Source organism: Impatiens glandulifera, chromosome 7 (assembly GCF_907164915.1).
Source record: "Impatiens glandulifera chromosome 7, dImpGla2.1, whole genome shotgun sequence".
In the NCBI taxonomy this organism is placed as follows: domain Eukaryota; kingdom Viridiplantae; phylum Streptophyta; class Magnoliopsida; order Ericales; family Balsaminaceae; genus Impatiens; species Impatiens glandulifera.
The window spans coordinates 9,808,167-9,833,859 of record NC_061868.1 but is presented as its reverse complement, the minus strand read 5'-3'; the positions used below and the strand labels follow the sequence as shown (position 1 = coordinate 9,833,859).

At 35.0% G+C, this 25,693-nt stretch overlaps 1 protein-coding gene across 1 annotated transcript; it reads left to right on the top strand.

Annotated features, from left to right (window-relative positions):
• Window positions 1-7,662: 7,662 nt before the first annotated feature.
• LOC124946042 (protein DJ-1 homolog B-like) lies at window positions 7,663-11,811 on the top strand. The gene is made up of 8 exons (XM_047486597.1): window positions 7,663-7,857; window positions 7,939-8,139; window positions 8,212-8,361; window positions 8,445-8,627; window positions 9,565-9,645; window positions 10,535-10,735; window positions 10,824-10,964; window positions 11,432-11,811. The coding sequence occupies exons 1-8, from the start codon at window positions 7,702-7,704 to the stop codon at window positions 11,636-11,638; spliced, it is 1,320 nt and encodes a 439-aa protein (XP_047342553.1). The 5' UTR covers window positions 7,663-7,701; the 3' UTR covers window positions 11,639-11,811.
• The last annotated feature ends 13,882 nt before the right edge of the window (window positions 11,812-25,693 follow it).

Genomic DNA, 25,693 nt, shown 5'->3' with positions numbered 1-25,693 from the left:
AAAATATTTAATTTTTTTTCAAACCAATGTCATGTTTATAGCCTATGAATTCCATCCCATTTAGCTTTTCAGTTTAAATAAAAAATTCTTTCTAATACAATTTTATGTTATTTTTTTAAAAGAACATGTCAATGTTTTTATAAGCCATGTTCTATAACTTTTCAGTTTAAATTTATGTTTTTACACAAGTTCATGTCCTAATATATTTATTTTATTCATGGAACATACAATTCCTCATTCAGAGATGCTCTCTCTCTCAATAAATAAATAAATAAATATATATATATATATATATATATATATGCATCAATTCTAGTGTTCTCATACATCCATCAAATTATTTACTCTCTTAAATAGTTCATAATTGGGCGGCGAAGTTCACGCTGTGTAATATGTACGTTCACCATCGACGTCCTAACTGATCGATAGTTTATGATAGTTGCATGTCTCTTAATAATGTCAGTTGTCGGTGCCACCTACATGTTCAGTCTCTACTCTTGCGAAATCAAAACACTTTAAACCTCCTTAGTTTCTTCAAAGACCTCGGCGCAAACGTCGGTCTAATTTTCAGCATAATCAACAAAATCAATCCACCTTTTGTAGTTCTCTTAGTCGGCGCCACAATGAATTTCTCATGCTATTTCATGATCTGGCTCACCTTCTTCGCCCACATACCCCGGGAATTTCTCTTAGGCATGATTCGATGAAGACGAGCTTCGATTGGAGTATACAAGTTGGAGATTTGCAGCGGAGACAAACAATTTGAGTCCATGGAATACAGTTCTATACGGTGAATACGTGAATGCATATATGAAGGGTCGTGGTTATGGATTCGATCTAAAAAAGAGTTTTAAAGAAAACTAGATTACTTGTTCTCTTCTATACATGTGGCGGGTCACGTCAGAACGTCAGATTTGTGACCTTATTTCCGTAGCCGTTATCATTTCTTTTCCTTCATGAGAAAACGAGAAAACGTGATACAACATCAGCTCTATGAATCAATATGTGCTTTTATTTTTAAGATGTTAACACAACAAAACTGTCATCCATTTTTAAGGGATTTTATTTGTCATAAAATATTTTATGTTTAAAGGAAACTAGATTATTTGTTCTCTTCTATACATGTGGCAGGTCACGTCAGATTTGTGACCTTGTTTTCGTAGCCCGTTATCATTTCTTTTTCTTCATGAGAAGACGTTAATACAACATCAGCTCTATGAATCAATATGTGCTTTTATTTTTAATATGTTAACCCGACAAAACTGTCATCCTTTTTAAGGGATTTTATTTGTCATAAAATATTTTAAGTGAACCAAATAATTGGTTAACTTAATACTTAATATACCTTCCAAGTTTTATCACCATTTTGCACAATTTATTTTCATTCATCTTTTGTTGTAAACTTTTTTTCTTTAGCAAAAAAAAATGGCCGAAAACAAACCAAACCAAATCATAATATTTTTATTATCTCATTCTCTATATGCATAAATTGTGTTTTCTTCTATGATTAGGTCTAAATAAATTAAGAATGGTTGTTGCCCAACTATTTTTCATTACATTTTTACTCTTATTATAATAGATCTGGGTATATATATCTTGGAAAATTGTCTGGAACCATGAGTCGATAACATTAGTTAGACTTTGATGGTTTAGAGTTCGGTTGGGAGGTTAGAGGAGACTTCGACGAAGGATTTTGACTGAAAAAGTTTTGCAGGAGATGAGAGGAGGGATGGGGATGCAACGGGAGATGAAAAGGGGATGGAGTTATGGGAAGGGTAAGGGTTGTTTTTTCTTATGTGAAACATGTGAATATGACTTTGACAACATGTCAAAACTCTAACTCCGTTAGAGATTTCTGTCAACTTGAATAAAATTGGAACATTTAAACAAGTTCATATATAAAAATAGAATTTTAATACTTAATGAGTATATTTGACACATTTGTTCAACTTCATATTTAAAATTGACATTATTCCCTCAAATTATTTACTCTCTTAATTAGTTCATAATTGGGCGACGAAGTTCACGCTGTGTAATATGTACGTTCACCATCGACGTCCTAACTGATCGATAGTTTATGATAGTTGCATGTCTCTTAATAATGTCAGTTGTCGGTGCCACCTACATGTTCAGTCTCTACTCTTGCGAAATCAAAACACTTTAAACCTCCTTAGTTTCTTCAAAGACCTCGGCGCAAACGTCGGTCTAATTTTCAGCATAATCAACAAAATCAATCCACCTTTTGTAGTTCTCTTAGTCGGCGCCACAATGAATTTCTCGTGCTATTTCATGATCTGGCTCGCCTTCTTCGCCCACATACCCCGGGAATTTCTCTTAGGCATGATTCGATGAAGACGAGCTTCGATTGGAGTATACAAGTTGGAGATTTGCAGCGGAGACAAACAATTTGAGTCCATGGAATACAGTTCTATATGGTGAATACGTGAATGCATATATGAAGGGTCGTGGTTATGGATTCGATCTAAAAAAGAGTTTTAAAGAAAACTAGATTACTTGTTCTCTTCTATACATGTGGCGGGTCACGTCAGAACGTCAGATTTGTGACCTTATTTTCGTAGCCGTTATCATTTCTTTTCCTTCATGAGAAAACGAGAAAACGTGATACAACATCAGCTCTATGAATCAATATGTGCTTTTATTTTTAAGATGTTAACACAACAAAACTGTCATCCATTTTTAAGGGATTTTATTTGTCATAAAATATTTTATGTTTAAAGGAAACTAGATTATTTGTTCTCTTCTATACATGTGGCAGGTCACGTCAGATTTGTGACCTTGTTTTCGTAGCCCGTTATCATTTCTTTTTCTTCATGAAAAGACGTTAATACAACATCAGCTCTATGAATCAATATGTGCTTTTATTTTTAATATGTTAACCCGACAAAACTGTCATCCTTTTTAAGGGATTTTATTTGTCATAAAATATTTTAAGTGAACCAAATAATTGGTTAACTTAATACTTAATATACCTTCCAAGTTTTATCACCATTTTGCACAATTTATTTTCATTCATCTTTTGTTGTAAACTTTTTTTCTTTAGCAAAAAAAAATGGCCGAAAACAAACCAAACCAAATCATAATATTTTTATTATCTCATTCTCTATATGCATAAATTGTGTTTTCTTCTATGATTAGGTCTAAATAAATTAAGAATGGCTCTTGCCCAACTATTTTTCATTACATTTTTACTCTTATTATAATAGATCTGGGTATATATATCTTGGAAAATTGTCTGGAACCATGAGTCGATAACATTAGTTAGACTTTGATGGTTTAGAGTTCGGTTGGGAGGTTAGAGGAGACTTCGACGAAGGATTTTGACTGAAAAAGTTTTGCAGGAGATGAGAGGAGGGATGGGGATGCAACGGGAGATGAAAAGGGGATGGAGTTATGGGAAGGGTAAGGGTTGTTTTTTCTTATGTGAAACATGTGAATATGACTTTGACAACATGTCAAAACTCTAACTCCGTTAGAGATTTCTGTCAACTTGAATAAAATTGGAACATTTAAACAAGTTCATATATAAAAATAGAATTTTAATACTTAATGAGTATATTTGACACATTTGTTCAACTTCATATTTAAAATTGACATTATTCCCTCAAATTATTTACTCTCTTAATTAGTTCATAATTGGGCGGCGAAGTTCACGCTGTGTAATATGTACGTTCACCATCGACGTCCTAACTGATCGATAGTTTATGATAGTTGCATGTCTCTTAATAATGTCAGTTGTCGGTGCCACCTACATGTTCAGTCTCTACTCTTGCGAAATCAAAACACTTTAAACCTCCTTAGTTCTTCAAAGACCTCGGCGCAAACGTCGGTCTAATTTTCAGCATAATCAACAAAATCAATCCACCTTTTGTAGTTCTCTTAGTCGGCGCCACAATGAATTTCTCATGCTATTTCATGATCTGGCTCGCCTTCTTCGCCCACATACCCCGGGAATTTCTCTTAGGCATGATTCGATGAAGACGAGCTTCGATTGGAGTATACAAGTTGGAGATTTGCAGCGGAGACAAACAATTTGAGTCCATGGAATACAGTTCTATACGGTGAATACGTGAATGCATATATGAAGGGTCGTGGTTATAGATTAATATGCGCTTTCATTTTCAAGATGTTAACCCAACAAAACTGTCATCCTTTTTAACGAATTTTATTTGTCATAAAATATTTTAAGTGAAGCAAATAAGTTGGTTAACTTAATAATTAATATACCTTCCAAGTTTTATCACCATTTTGCACAATTTATTTTCATTCATCTTTTGCTGTAAATTTTTTTTCTTTAGCAAAAAAATGGCCGAAAATAAACCAAACCAAATCATAATATTTTTATTATCTCATTCTCTATATGCATAAATTGTGTTTTCTTCTATGATTAGGTCTAAATAAATTAAGAATGGCTGTTGCCCAACTATTTTTCATTACATTTTTACTCTTATTATAATAGATCTGGGTATAAGAATAATGACAAAATGCAGAGAGACTGATATAAGTTAGGGTTATGTTGGGCTAAGCCCACTCAAAAATAAAAATATTTTTTTTAACCAAGTTCAATATTCAATAAAATATTTATCTTCTGTCAAAATGGTAATTAAGATGTCAAGAGTCTAAAGTTGTGTCAAACTCTTTAATTGTAGTTTAAAAACATTTCTTGATCACAATATTTAGCAAAAATATATTTGTTTGTCTTTATATTTCATTGACAATTTCCTGAACAAACTAACTATTGTTTAAATGTGAGGATTTGGTTATACCCCATATATATATTTCCATAAAGCACACCATAAGGCAAGCTCACTAAGCTCTTGGACTAGACTCTAGAGTTCAAACAAGTCCAAAGTTTGGAGGTTTTTTCAGAAAATAGTATATTATATTTAACTGAATTAGTTTAATTTAGTTGGTTAAATAACCCAATAGTTTGTAAGATGTATTAGATTCTTGTTAATGTGTTTTTTTTAAATGAGACTTTAACCCTAAACCCTAGACCATCTCCAACGGATACCAATACCCAAACCCAAAACCTTTTTATCTCTCCAACCGATACTAATACCAAAACCCAAAATGAGTTTTCCCCATTTTCTCTCTCCTGCAAACTCATATACTATTCATGAAACTCAAAATTTTATTTGTTGTTTAAATTTAACCTCTAGACTTAATCTAGGTTCATTTTACACATTAAACTTATTTATATAGTTTATTATTTTAATTTATCTATATAATTTAATTCATTTATATAATATTTTTTATAATAACATAAATTTATAATAATGTTAAAAAAATTATAATAATGTTAAAAAATTATAATATAACATTGAAAATTTATCCCCTTTTTATTTGTAAGAATAACTTTTAATTTTTTAATTTAGTTTTTGTATTGTAATTTTTAAAATTTTATAATTAATTACAATCAAATTTAAAATAATGGAATAATATTAAAATATTATGGTGTAATTTATAATATTGTAAAATATATAGGATGATATTAAAAAGTTATAAAAGTTAATGTAAGGAAGAATATTCTTTTGGGTTTAAGAATGAGTTTTTTGGTTGAAGTAGAATTACTGTTTGATGTGACATTTATACCAAAATGAGTTTGAAAATGGATTTTTCGGTTGGAGATGATCTTAATAGCTCAAGTGACAAGTGTAATTACTAAAAGACCAAATATTATGAGTTATCTCACTTAAAACGCATAAGAATTTTGATTATCACTTAAAACGCATAAGAATCTTTTAATTTTCCTAAATTTATATGACAATTCCTTGAACTTATTCTTTTTCTTTGTGTTTAAGGGATCTTATAATCGTTACTAATAAATATATTAATTCTAAATTATAATGAAATAACGTTTAAAAAATAACCACTAATTTATTTATTGATGTAACTAATTAATTAAGTGATTTGTTTTAAACTTCCAAGTTTATCCTCAAAACATTTCGTGTTTATTAGAGATTTTTAATGAAGAAATCTATGATTTTAAGTAAAAAAAAAAATATATATATATATATATATATATATATATATATATATTAAAGAATGAGAAAATTTATTTTTTTTATAAATTCAAAAGGAATAATTAAACTCAACTAGGAAGATCCACGTGTGATACACACAGATAAAAATATATTTTTACGTCCCGCGTTCATCAAATTTGGTGTTGAATTTAAAATATAAAATGTTATTAGCATAGTTAGTTAAAGAGTTATACTTGTTTGGTTAGGTTGAAAATTCGAAACATACCTATAGAATTTTAAATTTTATTTTTAACCGTTTTAAGTTTATGAGCGGGTCAACCCAGAATCCGACTCAAATATCCATTTACTTTTACATATATCTCCAAATTAACTACAATTCTCGACCCGACAATCTAGACACTTTCAAAATTAAGCATCATTATATGTATATATTAGTTAGTTAAAAATGTCATGTGTTCATCAAATTTGGTTTTAAATTTAAAATATAATGTGTTATTAGTCTAGTTGGTTAAAGAATTGTAGTTGTTTTTGTTATGTTGCGAGTTTGAAATATATCTATAGCATTTTAATTTTATTTTTAACCGTTTTAAGTTTATGGGCGGATCAACCTAGAATCCGACCCAAGTATCCATTTACTCTCACATATATATCCAAATTAACCACAGCTCTCGACCCGGCAATCCAGACACTTTCAAAATTAAGCATCATTATATGTATATATTAGTTAGTTAAAAATGTCCCGCGTTCATCAAATTTGGTGTTAAATTAAAAATATAAAGTGTTATTAACTTAATTGGTTAAAGAGTTGTACTTATTTTGTTAGGTTGCGAGTTTGAAACATACCTATAGCATTTTTAATTTTATTTTTAACCGTTTTAAGTTTATGGGCGGGTCAACCCAGAATTCGACCCAAGTATCCATTTACTCTCACATATATATCCAAATTAACCATAGTTCTCAACCCGACAATCCGGTTAGTTAAAAATGTCTTGCGTTAATCAAATTTGGTGTTGAATTTGAAATATATAATATTATTAGTTTAGTTGGTTAAAGAGTTGTACTTATTTTGTTAGGTTGCGAGTTCGAAACATAACTATAACATTTTTAATTTTATTTTTAACCGTTTTAAGTTTATGAGCGGGTCAACCTTGAATCCGACCCAAGTATCCATTTACTCTCACATATATATCCAAATTAATCACAGCTCTCGACCCTGTAATCCGGTTAGTTAAAAATGTCTCGCGTTCATCAAATTTGATGTTGAATTTAAAATATAAAGTGTTATTAGCCTAGTTGGTTAAAGAGTTGTACTTATTTTGTTATGTTGCGAGTTCGAAACATAGTTATAGAATTTTTAATTTTATTTTTAACCGTTTTAAATTTATGTGCGGGTCAACCAAAATCCGACCCAAATATTCATTTACTCTCACATACATATCCAAATTAACCACAGTTTTGAATCATAAATCCGAACACTTTCAAAATTAAACATCATTATATATATATATATATATATATATATATATATATATATATATATATATATTTGTGAAATAAAATCAAAATGGAGAGGAGAAATATTTTCAAATAATTCTAGTCCACCATATTGTGATAGAAATTCATATCAAACCGCATCAATTAAAGATGGGATCTCTAGAGCTCATCCGCCATGACTCAGCTCTCGATAGTATAAAAAATGGCATCTTTATTACGCCCATTTCACACATTTTCCTCTCTTCCATTAACATTCTCGAAACAACCCTCTGTAAACCCACTTCTCTTCGCCACGCACCGTTCGTCCAAGCGATTTCCTTCTCCTTCAAGTTCAATCATGGCTACTGCTGCTAGGAAGGTAAAAACACTATTATACTTGCATTATTATCGATAACTGAGCTGAAATCTCTCGATTTCATTTTTGTAAAATTCTTCTTAGGTTCTGGTTCCGATTGCTAACGGAACCGAGCCGCTTGAGGCGGTTGTGATAATTGATGTGTTGAGGAGAGCCGGCACCGATGTAACCGTTGCTTCAGTCGAGAAACAGCTTCAAGTTGATGCTTGTCACGGGATTAAGATCGTCGCCGATGCTCTTGTTTCTGATTGCGCTGATACTGTTTTTGATCTCATTTCTCTTCCCGTAGGTTTTTTTTAGAAATTTTCAAACAGGTATAATTGTTCAAACATTGATTACGATTGTTTATTTGGACAGGGCGGTCTTCCAGGTTCTACAACTTTGAAAGATTGTGAGATTCTAGAGAAGATTGTGAAGAAACAGGCATTAGATGGGCGACTTTATTCTGCAATATGTGCAGCACCTGCTGTAGCTCTTGGATCTTGGGGTCTTTTAAATGGAAAGAAAGTAAACCTTACTAATCCATTACTATTATGCTCTGATTTGATTCTTTGTTATATGCTGATAATATTTGTTGTTGAGCATTGTAGTGTACATGTTATCCATCGTTTATGGAACAATTGTCTTCGTCTGGAACTGTAGTCGAGGATATAGTTCAGCAAGATGGAAATGTTGTTACAAGTCGTGGACCTGGAACTGTTATGGAGTTCTCTGTTGCTTTGATCGAACAATTACTTGGCAAAGATAAAGCTGATGAAGTTTCTGGTCCTCTGGTATGTATAGTCGGAAATTGTACCTATTTTATAGCTTATAGTGGTTGATTTTTCACCCTTATATGTTAGTTTATGAAATTCAAATGGACCTAATATGCGTTGTTGATGTACATAATAGAATGATCTTTAAATCTGGTTTTGACATTTCTGTTGTTTTGACAAGCTTTTAGCGATAAACAAATGGCTATAGGGGTTATAGTTGGAATTCAAAATGATTTGATGTTAGCTTAAGTAGACAGCAGTGACTGGTTATTATTGGCTTCATTTGGGGGGGAGAAGAAGAAAAAGCTTGATCCAACATCAACTGAACTTAATATCGAGTTCAATTGTCTGCCTTGTAGAAAATGACCTATTTCTAGAAGCACGTCAATTTCTTCTAGAATAGTGACAGTTATCGTGTTAACATTAGAAGTTACTTTTCTTGTTTTGTTTAGAACTTCTATATAAAGCAGATTAGATTAGGATTGTAATCATTTCAATCCATCTCAATAACATTTACAGTTTACTTTTCTTCTTTACATTTTCACATGGTATCAGAGCTCTTTGGTTGAGATCTTGAAAACAAGGTCCTCTGTCTCTGCCAATGGGCAGATAGTCACTGGTAGATAGCTTTAGTTTTCATAAATACTACAATAGAAGAAGAGAAGCCCCTGTGGCGGCGGATGAAAGAACTTTTGTTGTTGATAAGCGAGTAACAGTGAAACTGTAACAAACTAACTATCACTATTCTAGAAGACATTACTGTTGTGTTTCTACAAATAGGTCAGTTATTCACATGCTTGGGCCTGATATCCGATTTGCAGATCACTAGAACTTCATCACAGAATTATTCTATACTGAATTACTATAATTTTGGAAGTATTCTTATTAGTTACATTTTTCTCTCCTAAATGACATAATCCGGTTTCTTATCATTTCACCTTCTCTTCATTTACAGGTAATGAGTCCCAAGCATGGAGATGAATATAGTATTCTTGAGCTAAATCCATTGAAGTGGACGTGTGATAAGAACCCCAAGGTAAGATTTATAAGAACCATTTTCCAATTATGTCAGCCCATTTTAAAACCTATTAAGATGATACAAATTTCAATAATATGAATATGCCTCTCTTACCATCCCTGTTAAATTTATGTAAAAATAAATGTAGAAGATAACCTCATACATTGTCTTGGGTCTTTCCTGCATAGTGATCAAAATACATGCCTAATTGGTTTACCTTTTTCTACTGTTTTTCTAGGAGATGCTGGAAATTTCTTTTACTGCATTCTTAGTCATAGTATGTAAATTGTGAAGCTTATGTGGAAACGGGTATCTTGTCACAGTCTATGTGATGATCGCCGCGCTCATTGAAATATCATGATCCATAATATGTTCATTCGGTATAGGGATTTTTTTTTGCATCATGATTCAAATGATTGTGATTTTTGTCAAAACATTACGATCCGCCTATTTGGAAACTGTTAGTTTTTATGTGTCTCATTTGGACCTAATTCATATTAGAAGATTGTTTGGGATAGTTGTGTGATAGATTTGACTTGGGCTGATAACATTTACAGTTTGATCTTCATTTGATATCCAGTCCAGTTGTTTAAGAAATTGCCTGGATGAATTATCCAGCTTGTGATCTCACCCACCCACCAATTCATTTGCCAAATGAAACTAACCCAGCTATATTTGTTTCTCAAAATAAAATAATGGTTTTTAGTTGCGATCCAACCAGGCAACCACCAATTCATTTGTCAAATGAAACTCTCATCTCACACTACATGTTTTACCAAAGGAAAAATATTTACAAATTGTCGGTTTCTCATTGCAATTTAGAAAAAATAAAATCTTAGATTGAGGGAAAAGATGAACACTTAATTGTACTTATGCTTCTCTATTAATTTTACTTTTCCTTAAAAAGATTCTTGTACCTATCGCTGATGGAACTGAAGAGATGGAAGCCACCATTATAATTGACGTGCTCCGAAGAGCCAAAGCAGAAGTTGTGGTGGCTTCTGTAGGCGATACCCTAGAAATTCTCGCATCTCGAAAAGTCAAACTAGTAGCAGATACTCTCCTTCAAGATGCTGCCAAACTTTCATATGACTTGATCGTACTGCCAGTGAGTTTTGTCAAAGCTACCCTTTTTCTTTTCTTTTTTTGAACTTCTATAAATGAATTGGGTTTCTATTCTCCGCTTGTTTGTGCAGGGAGGACTTGGTGGTGCCCAGGCATTTTCAAAATCTGATATACTAGTTGAGATGTTGAAGAATCAGTTGGAAGCAAATAAGCCATATGGTGCAATTTGTGCATCTCCGGCTTTAGTACTCGAGCCACATGGCTTACTCAAGGTAGTTAGTTAGTTTTCCTATTGTGGTTTAGATGCGTTTTACCCACAAGAGTAACTCAAGTGGAAAGAGTGTTTGATTCCCACTAAGAATGTATTGATTTTAAGTGAGGGTCGTGCTAACCTCTTCCCGGAAATAAACCCAGTTACAAAAGAAAAATGTTGAAAGATTATTTTCATTGAGAGCACCTCAATTAATCTAACTTCCACTTCCATTTAAGGTATTTTAAGTGGAAATCGAACCCGTGACATATGACCTATTAAGATCCACTCTTGTCACTTGACCTACCTTATTAAGTTATTTTATCCTTATATATTAATATATTTTAAATATTTTTATCAAAAAATAAAAATCCTTAAAAATCCCTTTTACCGAACAAGGCCTAAGTGACTGAAAAGAGTTGTTTGTGGTGAAACCTTTTACCGAACAAGGCCTAAATGACTGAAAAGAGTTGTCTGTGGTTATTTCAGGGGAAGAAGGCGACTGCTTTTCCAGCAATGTGTAGTAAGTTATCGGATCAGAGTGAGGTTGAGAATAGAGTGGTGGTTGATGGGAATCTTATTACTAGTCGAGGACCGGGAACCTCGATTGAATTTGCGTTGGCCATTGTGGAGAAGTTTTGGAGTCGCGAGAAAGCATTGGAACTTGCTAAGACTATGGTTTTCGTACAACCATGAGGTTATGGTTGATGCTGGTCTTAGTGACCTTGTTTGGGATTATGATCTGTTAGAGAAACTGCCAATAAATTTTGAATATGCACAAGTTTAAGATGTAAGTTTGGTTTCTAAGTTTGATCTCTTCTATTCATCCAAATGAGAAGTTTTATAAAAACAAGTTGTTCTCGATTCAATTGGGTATGCTCTTTAAATAAAAACAAATAGAAATAGAAAAAACAAGTATATTTTTAGTCTTTTTAGTCTATTTGAAAAGTTGAACTTGTATTGAAATAAAATTAGTGTGAATGCAGATTTATTTTATATTTGTGTATGAATTATAATGATACATTGCTGGCTGGTAATGTGAACTTATATTGACATTTATCAATTTCTTTATTTAGATTTGATAAGAAATTGTATTTTTGTAGAAAGTTTTCTGATGTTACATAAGAAGCTTCAAGACATGTGACAAATTATTATATAGGTCAATTTAGATTTGCTTGTAAGGTTATTTAAATAATTTTGTTTAATTTGGAGTTATGAAAAATTAAGTTATTGAATAAAATTTTAATAAAATTTTAATGAAAAAATAGAAGGTATTATAATATTATTATTAATAAATTAATCAAAAGATTAATTGATAAAAAAAATATAAATGATGATGGGTTATTTAAAAATTATTTAAATAATTATCATAAAATAAGTACTTACACAACTTTCATAATAATAATTTAAATAAATAATTCTTTTTCTTAACCTTCTTTTAATAAAATTAATTAATTTATCAAGCAAGATATCTTTTATTTAAAAAATAATATTTTTCATTAAAAAAATAATACTTTTAAAGCTTTTTACTCAATAATTCAATTTTTTTTAAAAAGCCTAAATTCTAAATTAGACTAATACAAGTTGTTAGTATGAATTGTTTTTTGTCAAAAAGTGACATTAGTATTATATAATTTGTTTATTTCATTATAATTGACTTTTCTAGAAGTTGAACAGCTGACTTTTTCTACCATAGTCAAAAGAAAAATTATGGATGTATTTTTTTGAAATTTTTAATAAATTAGTGAAACTCTTGAAAACATAAAAGAGGAAAATTCTTCCCAACACCCAACAAAAACAAAAATACGGGTTGCATTCACATTATCATATAGTATCAATTATGTTAATTCTCCAAAGTTAAGTAGATAGGATTATTTGAAAATGTTTTTTTTATAAAAATAGTTCAAAATCGGTATTATTATATATTACTAAAAATATGTATTTTTAAATAGATAATATTTTAGTATTTTAATTATTGAATTAATTGATAACTAATATGAGAATCAATGAATTAATTGTTAGTTTGTTCAAGATTATATGAAAAAAATTCAACTATGGGACTTCTAATGGAGCAGCTAAATGCTTGTTCATACTTCACTTCAACATCTAAAGTTTGCATTCTCATTCTATTTTATTACTATTTTCGTTTTTAATAATTTTTTTATTAAACTTAATATGTCAACACATATATTATATACATATAAAAGAACAAATACTCAGTAAATAATTGTAATAATTCTCTACCAATAGTTTTAAGCTTATGTAGATGGTTCTACTTTCAGCACTTTAGTCTATTTTATAGGAAGGATGGCCTAGCCCTAATGAATTTATTAAAATATTTTATTTTTGTTAGTAAAATAAATAAATAATTAGAAAATGTCACAGATACTTGCAAACACATAAAGCATGTCAATTAATTGAGATCATTCAAACAAACCATAATCAATAAGGTTTTGTAAACTATAATTGGAAAGTTGAAATAAATCATATGATTATGTAACCAGACATGTGATCAAAAGGTCAATGTCTTTTAAAATATTTAGATGGAATCTTAAAATGAGAAACAAATCAAGAAAAATACCTATAAGTGGCTCTCAAACTTAAGTTTCAAGTTGTTACAAAATAATTTTTTTTGGACTATAGATCCATTTGAGGAATTGCTTCTTTTTTAAAAAAAATATGATCAAATAAACTAGAAGAACTTTGGCATTGTTCATGGGTAGGAATGACAATGGGATGAGAAGGTTCGGGCGGGGAATACATTTATCATTTTCATTCCGTTTTATTTCGGGATTTGTTTTTATTACATCCTTGTTTCGTTCAGTTTTGAGGAATCTCTATTGTTCATCGTTTATATCATATTTTCTAAAAGAAATATTATATAATAAAATTATTTAAACGATTTTTTTAATATAATATATATTGTAATATATTAAAAATTTATATTATTATAAATAAATAAATTTATTTTTTTTATAAAATATAATAAATAAATAAATATATTGGTGATTTTATATATTTAATTGTGTTTATAGTGTTCGAGTCAGAATTGGGTGAGATCAAGTCGGAGCAAGAGACAACATTCGAAATATTCCTCCAACCCGGCTCACCAAAGTCGACTTTCCTCGATTTGATTGAACCGAAGTGGAAGGTTGGCTCATATCTACATAACAATTTTTCCGAGTTGATAAGACGGAGGATGAAACCAAAACAAACATTGTTCCCATCCACTTTACGGGCAACGCCAGAATGTGGTACTGTTCCTATTTGTAGCAACGCAATCATCGGGAAATCTTGACGTGGGAAGTTTTCAGAAGGGACCTACTAGCAAATTTTGGTCCATCTATGTATGACACCCCCATGAGACAGATTATGCATCTACGACAGAATGAGGAATCAGTCATGTATTACAATCAACAATATATAAATATTTCCCAGAAATTGCTTAACCTTCCCTGGGAGTACGTGATAGAATGTTACCTGGCGGGTCTGAACGAGGAGATTGCAGATGTTGTCAAACTTAGAAATCCAGAAACATTGAACGAGACTATGTCGATGGCCAAAGCCCAATAATCAATATACAGATCCCTGTGGAGCAGAGGGCACTTGTATAGTAAATTTGCCCCTTTATTGCCCAAACCAGTCGGGCCAAGTACCAACCAGACTTCTTTTTCGGGCATTTCTCATGCATCTTTTTCCAGCACGAATCAGGGCTCGATGAAACAATTAGATCCTACTGTATTTGACGAGAAAAAGAGGAGAGATCTTTGTTACAAATTGATCAGAAATGGAAACCAAACCACAAGTGTAAAACAAAACTGTTCATGATCTCGACTAATGACCAAGAAGCCTTACCAGATGTCCAATTGGTTCAAGAAACAATTGTTGACGATCCTTCATTGTTGCAGACCAGTTTAGTGGAGGAGCCTGCCATTTCTCTGCATGCCTTAACCGGTTCCAAGAATTTTCAAACTCTCCAGATCTGGGGCAAGATTGGATGTCTTCCGGTGGTGATCCTTATTGACACAGGCAGCACTCACAACTTCATTAATAGAAAGATATTAAAGAATATAGGCCACGAGGCCATGAAATCTAAGTGTTGTCGATAAAAGTTGCAGACGGTTCAACCCTGTTTTGTTCCAGCGTTTGCAAAAACCTAAAATGGTCCATGGAAGATAAAGCTTACCTAGCAAATATGAAAGTTATTACCATGACAGGTTATGATATGGTGTTGCGTATAGAGTGGTTAATTACTTTAAGCACTTCAGTCTGGAATTTCGAAAACCTTACATTTTATTTTGAAATGGAGGGTACAACCATTACCTTGTAAGGGATACCCCAAACACAAATTAACCTTATAGAGAGGGTCACCAGTTGGAGAAATTGTTAAGGAAGGGCAACCTGGCTGCCATGGTACAAGCAAAAACAGAGAATGAAGTCTAGTTTTTTGCACTTATCACAAGAGCCTAGGAAGAGGTTTCTGGAGATCTTCAATGATTGCTTAATGATTTTAGTACTCTATTCCAGCAATCAGATGGCTTACCACCAATAAGAGAGCACGATCATCGAATCCCAATAAAGGAAGGCACCGAAGTTGTGTGCTTACACCCCTATCGCTATCCAGCCTTGCAAAAATCAGAAATTGAGAACTTAATCAATGATATTCTGGATAGGGAAATAATTAGAAAGAGTCATAGTTCATTCGCTGCTTCCGTGGTGTTGATCAGAAAAAAAAAACTTATCTTGGAGGATGTGTATCGATTATAGGAGGTTGAACTCAGCCACCGTTAAAGATAAGTTTCTGATTCCGGTGATAGAAGAACTGATGGAGGAGCTACATGGATCAAAGGTTTTTTCCAAACTGTATTTGAAATCTAGTTTTCACCAAATACGAATGTACCTAGGAGACTGCCATAAGACTGCGTTCCGAACCCATGAAGGCCTGTATGAGTTCTTGGTAATGCCATTTGGCTTGACAAATGCACCTTCCACCTTCTAAAATTTGATGAATGATGTGTTGAAGTCATTTCTAATTAAATCTGTGTTGGTTTTCTTTGATGATATGCTAGCTTACAGTCCAAATTGGGAGGAGCAAATATTTCATCTAAGACAAGTATTACTCATATTACAGCAACATTAATTAGTTTTAAATAAAGGGAAATGCAATTTTGACTGTAGTCAAATTGCATACCTGGGACACATTTTGGATGAAAAGGGAATAGTTGCAAATTCGAAGAAACTAGAAATAATGAGCGCATGGCCCGTTCCACAATCACCAAAACAATTGAAAGGATTCTTAGGCTTAACCGAGTATTACCGTAGATTCATTAAGCAATGCGGTTGCATTGCTCGACCCCTTACTTCTCTACTGAAAAAGGGACAGTTTGGTTGGAACAAAGAAGCAGATGACGCATTTCAGTTGCTAAAACAAATGATGATATGCCCTCCAATTCTGACGATGCTCAATTTTCAGATTCCATTTGTTGTAGAGACGGACGCAAGCGGAGCAAGCATTGGTGCAGTGTTGATGCAAGAAGGTCGCCCAATAGCATTTATCAGCAAAGCTATCAAATCTGGGAAGCTTTCATCATCGACTTATGAAAAGGAACTGATGTTCTTAACGTTTGATGTGTAGAAGTGGAGAACCTACCTCAGATATAAACCATTTGTGGTGAAAACAGACCATAAAGTTCTTAAGTACCTGCTAGAACAAAGAGTGTAGACTCCTGCACAAGAAAAGTGGTTTTATAAATTGGTAGGTTGTGATTTCATAGTTCAGTATAAAAATGGAAAAGAGAACCTGGTGGCAGATGCGTTATCCAGGCGATATACAATGGTCCAATGCGCAAAAATTTCGGTATACCATATAGTTCTGCAAAAACAAATACAAGAAACGTATGTAACAGATCTAAATTTGGTCAAGCTTGTTCAAGAAATAAGTGATGAACCTAATTCTTACCCAGATTTCACTTATTTCGATGACACATTGAGAAGAAGAGGGAAATCAGTAGTTGGATGAAACATTGAACTGAGGACCACACTAATAGCAGCAATACATTGTGGTGCAGAAGGGGGGCATTCAGGCTCACTGGTCACACAAAAGAAATTGCAGCTAGTATACTTTTGGTTAGGAATGACTAAGGATGTGCGGAAGTTTGTTCGAACCTGCAAGACATGTCAAAAGAATATGTCGGATAATATGGCATATAAAGGCAGGTTACAACCATTAACAATTCCAAATCGATATTGGGAATCCATCTCCATGAATTTTATAGAAAATCTCCCCAAAACACAAGGTAAATCTGTAATTTTGTGGTGGTGGACAGACTGTCCAAGATGGCACATTTCATTAGCTTGCGACACCCATTTTATGCCAAAACAGTCGCTGAAGCTTTTGTTAACAATGTCTCCAAACTTAATGGGATGCCCCTGTCTATAGTCAGTGATCGAGATAAGGTGTTCCTCAGCCCCTTTTGGCAAGAATTTTTGAGATACATCAAGTGCAGCAAAATCTATCCACATCATATCATCCTCAATCAGACGGACAAACAGAAATTGTAAACAAATGTTTATGCATTTACCTACGATGTATGGCTGGACAATCCCCCAAGGAATGGGTTCGTTGGTTGTCATTGGCTGAGTGGTGGTATAACACCAACTTCCATTCAACCATCCAAACTTCACCCTTTGAAGATGTCTGTGGGTATTCTCCACCAATTCACACCCCATATGTCGCTGGAGATTCAAGAGTTGAAGAAGTGGACCTAACTCTTTCTGCACGATAAGCAACTCTCCAATTACTAAAGTTTCACCTACAAAGAGCACAAAACCGAATGAAGCAGGTGCAAGATAAGAAAAGAACAGATGTGACACTAGAGGTAGAAGCTTGGGTCCTGTTAAAAATGTAGCCCTATAGACAATTATCTGTTCGAAAATGTTTCCACAAGTTGTCTCTTAAATTTTTTGGACCATTCAAAGTGCTGGAAAGGATCGGTAATGTGGCTTACAAATTGGAGCTAGGAGGTGGTGCAAAAATACACAATGTTTTTCACGTATCTCAGTTAAAGAGTTTCCAAGGCACCCCTACTGCCATTGTGGAAATCCCCCAAACCAAGAAAGCTGACAAGAAAGGCAGGATACTAGGGGAACGAGATGTCATATTTCGAAACAAAAAAAAGACACAAATTTTGGTTGAATGGGAATGTTCAGGTCCTGAAAACAAAACATGGGAAGACTTTAAAACAATGCATATTCAATTCCCTGGAATGTTCCCAACATGGAAACAAACCAAAGCAAGAACTGTTGGTCATGGATGACAAACGTTTTAAGGGGGAATAATGTTACATGTAGCTAAAATTAGACAGCTGTGATTTCAGTATAATTGTATGACAATTATATTTATTGTGTGTGTTGTGTTTATGATAAGTTTAGTTATGGGTAGTAGACAGTTATGCAAGTTAGTAATTGTTTGTGTAGTGGGTAGTTATGGAAGATAGTTATGTAATTGTAATGTTTGGGTATAAAATTCTCAAATCTCTTTATCAATGATATGGAAACATCAGAAAGATTGTTATGTACATTTCCTTCTTCTTGCCTGTTAATCAATTGACAGATTTCTCATTCTTCTTCAGATCTCTTTTTCTTCTTCAAAACTTTGTTTCCGGCTTTCCGCTGTCCTAAATCATAAAATCACATAATTCAGTACTTGGTCAAACCCTAACCTGTAACATACCATCCCATTCTCGGTCAACTACAGGTCAACCCGAGAAAAAACCACTTCAAACATGATAATTCGATTCGGTTACCGCGATTCAATTTCAAATTGTGGTCATTATTCATATAATTATTTAAATAAACCGCTACATACATTTGGTTGAGCCAATAAATATTTCCAATAAGCTTAACTAAATATCTATAATAATAGTTTTTTTCTCTATTACTAGAACATTTAAGTATAAGCTCCATATCAAATTTACTTACACAAGTAATGGATAAGCTGAATCAATTTTAGACCTTGTTTGGTATTAGATTTTTTAAATAATTTATGGATTATTTAAAAATATTAATTGGTGGTAATTTTTAGAAGTTTTTAAAAACTTAATATATAATGATAAAATGTATTTTTTTTAAACATGAATTATTTTAGTATTTTGTTTAGTGAATGGAATAATATAATTGATGAGAGAATAAATGAAAATTATGTTCCACATCTCAAAAATAAATAAATAATTAAATGATATTTAATTAAAGATTGTTAGATAAATTCAAGATCGGTTCGAATAAACCTAACTTAAACAAACTTCCCACGCAGGAACAAGGAACCAGACCGGATGAACAAAAGAAAACCAACTGAAGAAACCGAATCGGTCAAGTCACCATACCGATCAAAAGCATTCTGAACGTGACCACACAAAGGATCGGCCAAAGCTTAAAACCAGATCCATCAAACAGCCGATTATCCACAAGACAAGAATAACCGGAAGAAGTCCGGTTACTTCACTACCAAAAGATATTCGGCCAAGTCAAGTGGCCGACTAGTACAAGAAGACATTTCGGGTATCTATTGAGAATGATACCAAAGGAACAGACTGAATACTTCCATATCCATGCAAGTCTGAGGAAAGACTGTAGGCTGCAGAAAAACCGTACTACCGAATCCTTCTACTTCGGGATAAGCCAGAAAGGAAATCTTCAAAGTACAGACAACTGTCCAAACAGACAGTGCCTACATTGAGTAAAAGACAAACCCAGCAGGTTTGCCTTACAGACCGGCAGGTCTGAAACAGGATACCAGGTCTGAGATTGACCGTCAGGTCTGAGGAGACGACCTGCAGGTCTGAGACATTGAATCACTGCACCTCTGATCAGCCAATCGGATTCAAGGCATTGAAATATGACCGTTGGCATATTTCACCTATAAAAGGAGGTAGCTGAAGAAGAGTAAATGCAGCAACAAAAAGCGGGAAAAACATTGGGACATTAAGAGAGCATTTACTACAAGTGATAAAACTGTGTTATTCCAAGAAAGCCTAAGTGCTAAATTCTAAGTGTGTGTTACAATTTCGGTGTGAATTGTAAGAGTATTATCGAGCTGGAAATAAGTCTCGATCGGATTGTACTTGTATTCCTTAGTGAATATCCTTCTCGCGGTTTCGAGAGGAAGGGGTGACGTAGGAGCTTTATCTCCGAACATCCATAAAACCTTTTGTGTTATTTACTTTCTGTTGGCTTCATTACATAACCGACTAACTTAACCATACCGCTCCAAACCGAATCTATACTAACCATACCGAACATCCAGATTGCCAAAACCGACCCACCATCTCCAAATCTTCATCATCCGAAACCGACCGTGCCTATCATACAAGTGTACCGCTTCAACCTGAAAGCAAACCTCTTCCGCGCTTGAACCTAGTTCAAGGGTTTGTGATAGGTTGTGTAGTATTGAAACCCCGGTGTTAATCTCTAACCGGATTAACCACCACCCTACGAGTGAGAACCGCTAACCGGTCCAACCCCCGGTCCACCAGCGGCGACCTAGATCCTAACAATTGGTATCAGAGCAGTTAGTTTCAATACTCAAGCAAACATGTATCAGGATAGGCCTCCAATGCTAGAAGGTGATGACTTTGCCAACTGGAAGGCACGCATGCACCTGCACCTAGTCACCTTGGACGATGAAATGGAATCCATTCTAACCGAAGGACCGATATTCATTGATAAAGATAGAAAAGAATGGACGGCTGAAGATAGGAGAAGGAACAATCTGGACAACCATGCAAGAAACCGGATCTCCAACAGCGTAGACAGAAACACATACTGCAAGATCAGAGATTGCAAAACTGCGAAGGAGACATGGAACACGGTCATCCAGATCTTTGAAGGAAATGAAAGAACAAGGGAGAACAAAATAATGATGGCTACACAGAAGTTCGAAAGCATCAAAATGAAACCAGGAGAAACTATGAAGGAATACAGTGACCGGTTCACTGGTGTGTTAGATGAGCTAGCTACTCTGGGCAAGAAGTATGACAACAAAGAGGTAGTTGTGAAAGCTTTGAGATCTCTTCCAAGTGCCTGGGATATAAAGACAATGGTAATGAGGGAATCAAAGAGCCTACGTAAGATGAAACTATACGATGTATTTGAAGATTTAAAGGCATACGAATTCGAAATGAAATCCAGAACCGAAGAGGAAGTCTCGGCCTCAACGTCAACCAGGGCACTAATCACATCTACAGAACCGGTTGTACCTGCTCCTGCACCCACACCTGCACCGATACCGGTTCCTGCACCTGCACCTATCAGAACAGCCGAACAGTTTACTGAGGACGCCATGGCCATGCTCGCACAGAAGTTTGGGAGGTTCATGAAAAGGAGCCAACCGACAAACAACTACTATGGTGACAAATCCAATGTAAGATGCTACAACTGTAACTGTTTGGGACACTTTAAGTGGGAATGCAGGAAACCAAGAAGGGATACCCAGAAACCGGACTATCAAAATGACAGAAACAATTATCAACAAGCCGGTGAGGGAAGTGAGGTACCGAAAGCACTGATAGCCGATGATGGAGGAAGTTTGTGGGCTCGCAGTGATAGCGACGATGAACTCACGTGCCTCATGGCCAATGAGGAACAGGTATTTGACTCTCCCTATGATGAATTTACTAAAGATGAGCTATATGAAGTATTAAATGACATGGTAGAAGAATATAAGAACATATTGACCATGTTACCTAAACACCTCAACATCAAGACCGATCCCATAGCACCTATCTCAATAGAACCAGAGGTACCCATCATAACCTAACCGGAAGTCATACAACCTGATGATACCCACACCCTAGAAACCGAGTTAGATCCCAAGACCGAACAACCTAGTGAACCGACTAGAGAACTAACCGAGGAAGAAAATGCCCGATTTCAATATACGATGGCCGCCTATAAAAGATCTAGCGATATAGTAAAGGATATGAATAAACACTATAGGCATCCTCGTTGTAAGCGTGGTCTAGGATACACAGGAAATAGCTCCAAAAACCGAAAACCCATAGAGAAAGCAAGGCTTACAAAAGGAAATCTTCCCTTTATAAAATTTCTTAAGAGCACCTGGACAGCCGAAGAAGAGGAAACCGCATATTATAGGGAAGAGAAGCTAAAATACGATTATGTTGGCCCAACCGATTCATGGCTTGACCTTGAGAAAAGGAAAGAAGAAATCCTCAAATATAAGAAAGATTTTCCTGAGCCACGTAGGTCAAACTATAGATCACCGAATCAAAGACCATCTCCATTTAGGTCATCTGAAGGAAAACCGAAATACACCAGACCAGGTGTAAAAAGGACAGTTAAAACCCTAGCAAAGAAAACTGTCCGGTTCATCAAGGTTTGGATACCTAAGGGACTAATCGCATGTGGACCCAAGTAAATGTGGGTACCAAACAGTTGTAAATATGTACATTTTGCAGGTACCAAAGAAACGGCTAGGAAATTCCGAATGGTTCTTGGACAGCGGTTGCTCCAGGCACATGACCGGAAACAGCAATCTGTTAATCGACATCAGATCAGTAACCGGTGCTCTAATTACCTTCGGTGACAACTCAAAGGGTAAAACTGTGGGCAAGGGTAAGATTGTCCATGGAAACCTAACTATTGATAATGTACTTTTAGTTGAAAACCTACGTTTTAACCTACTTAGCATTAGTCAGATGTGTGATGCTGGATACACGGTAGAATTCCTTAAACATGCTTGCTTAGTTAAGGACTCTCAAGGTATTGTACTACTAACCGGAAATAGAATAGGCAACATCTATAAGGTAGACTGGAAAACAAGAATAGAATATCCTATATGCATGATAGCTAAGACTGATCAAACCTGGCTATGGCATAAGAGACTAAACCATCTAAACATGAAAACCTTAAACTACATTCGCGGTAAAAAGCTAGTTGAAGGTATTCCTGATATAGTATTTAACCAGGATAAGGTTTGTTCAGCATGCCAGATGGGTAAACAAACTAGGTCATCTTTTAAGAGTAAAGGAAATATTCAATCTAGCCGGTGTCTAGATCTTCTTCACATGGATTTATTTGGACCAATTCAGGTCATTAGCCTAGGAGGCATGCTTTACACCATGGTAGTTATTGATGATTATTCTAGATATACATGGGTGATATTTCTACCATCTAAACGTGAAACTGTATCAAACCTGATCACACTTCTTAAGCGGTTGCAAAATGAAAAATCAACTCGTATCAATAGCATTCGAAGTGATCGAGGTACCGAATTTACTAATAGTACATTAACTGCATATCTTGATGAATCCGGCATTCGACACGAGTTGTCTAGTGCTAAGACTCCTCAACAAAATGGCCTGGCCGAGAGAAGAAACCGGACTCTCAAGGAAGCCGCACGGTCTATGATAGCCGACTCCGGCATTGCTCAGAAATTCTGGGCTGAGGCTATCAACACTGCATGCCATACACAAAACCGGTCTTTAATAAACAGATTTCACAACAAAACACCGTATGAGGTTTATTTTAACAGAGTTCCTAAACTCAAGTACCTCAGGATTTTCGGTTGTAAATGTTATATTCATATAAATGGTAAAACCCAACTCACCGCTTTTGATGCAAAGACCGATACCGGCATCATGCTTGGATACTCGGCAGTAAGTAAAGCATATAGAGTATATAATAATAGAACTGCAACCATGGAGGAAACAATTCACGTTGTTTTCGATGAATCGGTTGAAAGCAACACTGCTTCATGCTTTGATCTACACAACAGATTTGAAAATAATGATATTCATTCTGACAGTGAAGATGAGACTCCGGTCTTCAGGCGGTTTGTCCATGACCTAATGGGTAATATTGATACCCACCCGGATCAAGCTGTTTCACAACAGGAAGCTGACACTTCGGTCCAATCCGAGGAAGTCGGTCGGTCTGACAATCTCGGTCAACCTACCGACATGTCTAGCCTTGGTCAAGTTACCGGTAATTTGGTAGACACTCCTGAACTGAATCTCAGAAGAAACAGTAAACATCCTCCTGAGCAAATTATAGGTGACCCTTCAGAACCTGTTCGAACTAGGAGTCAACTTCTGGAAGGATATTTTAACTCTGCTTTTATATCCCAGATTGAACCGAAAAGAATAGATAAAGCATTGTCAGATCCGGATTGGATCTTGGGAATGCAAGAAGAGCTAAACCAGTTCGAGAGTAGTAAAGTCTGGTACTTAGTTCCCAGACCGAAAGATCAATCGGTCATAGGAACAAGATGGGTATTCAGAAACAAACTCAATGAGGACGGTTTGGTCACGAGGAACAAAGCCAGATTAGTGGCTCAAGGCTACAAACAGGAAGAAGGCATTGATTTTGAAGAATCATTTGCTCCTGTAGCCAGAATTGAAGCCATTAGGATTTTTCTAGCTTTTGCGGCTTTCAAAAACTTTAAAGTTTTTCAAATGGATGTTAAAAGTGCATTTCTGAACGGTGATCTACGTGAAGAAGTGTACGTTGAACAGCCACCCGGTTTCAAAAATGCTGCATTTCCAAACCATGTATACCGGCTGAACAAAGCTTTATACGGTCTAAAACAAGCACCCAGAGCCTGGTATGATACGCTAACCGCATTTTTATTAGAGCATGATTTCACCATCGGTTCGGTGGATAAAACCTTGTTTAAGTTTGAAAAGAAGGAACATATCCTACTTGTTCAAATTTATGTAGATGATATTATTTTCGGTTCCACCGATCCAAAGCTCTGTGACAAGTTCTCAAAAATGATGACTGACAAATTTGAAATGAGTATGATGGGAGAATTAAGTTTCTTCCTAGGTCTTCAGGTTAAACAACTCAAGGAAGGAACATTCATCAGTCAACCTAAATATACCAAGGAGCTTCTGAAGAAATTCGGTATGGACACCTGCTCCTCGGCGGCTACTCCAATGAGCTCATCAATCAAATTGGATAGAGACGATGAAGGTCAATCGGTAGATCAGATTGCATACCGAGGTATGATCGGTTCCCTACTGTACCTGACAGCGAGTAGACCGGACATCCTGTTTGCAGTTGGTGTGTGTGGGAGATTCCAAGCAAATCCAAAGCAATCCCACTACACAGCCGCAAAGAGGATACTGAAGTATCTGAAAGGCACTCCTGATGTCGGTCTGTGGTATCCAAAAGACTCATCCTTTAATCTAACAAGCTACTCAGACGCAGATTATGCAGGGTGCAAGATCGACAGGAAAAGCACCAGTGGAACATGTCAGTTCCTAGGTGACCGACTGGTGTCATGGCACAGCAAGAAACAGACATCGGTGGCTACATCAACTGCGGAGGCTGAATACTTGGCGGCCGGAAGTTGCTGTTCTCAACTCCTCTGGATCCAACAGCAGTTGAAGGACTTCGGTATTATAGCCGAAGAGTCACCGATCTTCTGTGACAACACAAGTGCCATTGCGATCACCTACAATCCGGTTCTCCACTCCAGAACCAAGCACATCGACATCAGACATCACTTCATCCGAGAGCATGTCACGCTGAAGCATATCCGGCTGGAATACGTACCGACCGATCAACAAGTAGCCGATATCTTCACGAAGCCGCTGCAGGAAGCTAAGTTCTCTCAATTCAGACTCACTCTCGTCTTAACCGATATTAGCCAAATCCTTACAAAGGATACTTAAAAGGGAAATCGGTTCAGACAGACAAACCGGTAATTCTTCCTAAGATGTTGAACTTCGA

Excerpts from the sequence above, each read along its gene's own strand:
- LOC124946042 (XM_047486597.1), top strand. The coding sequence starts at position 7,702 with ATGGCATCTTTATTACGCCCATTTCACACATTTTCCTCTCTTCCATTA. Across the intron at positions 8,362-8,444 it reads GTCTTTTAAATGGAAAGAAA|TGTACATGTTATCCATCGTT; the intron begins GTAAACCTTACT and ends TGAGCATTGTAG. Across the intron at positions 10,965-11,431 it reads AGCCACATGGCTTACTCAAG|GGGAAGAAGGCGACTGCTTT; the intron begins GTAGTTAGTTAG and ends TGGTTATTTCAG.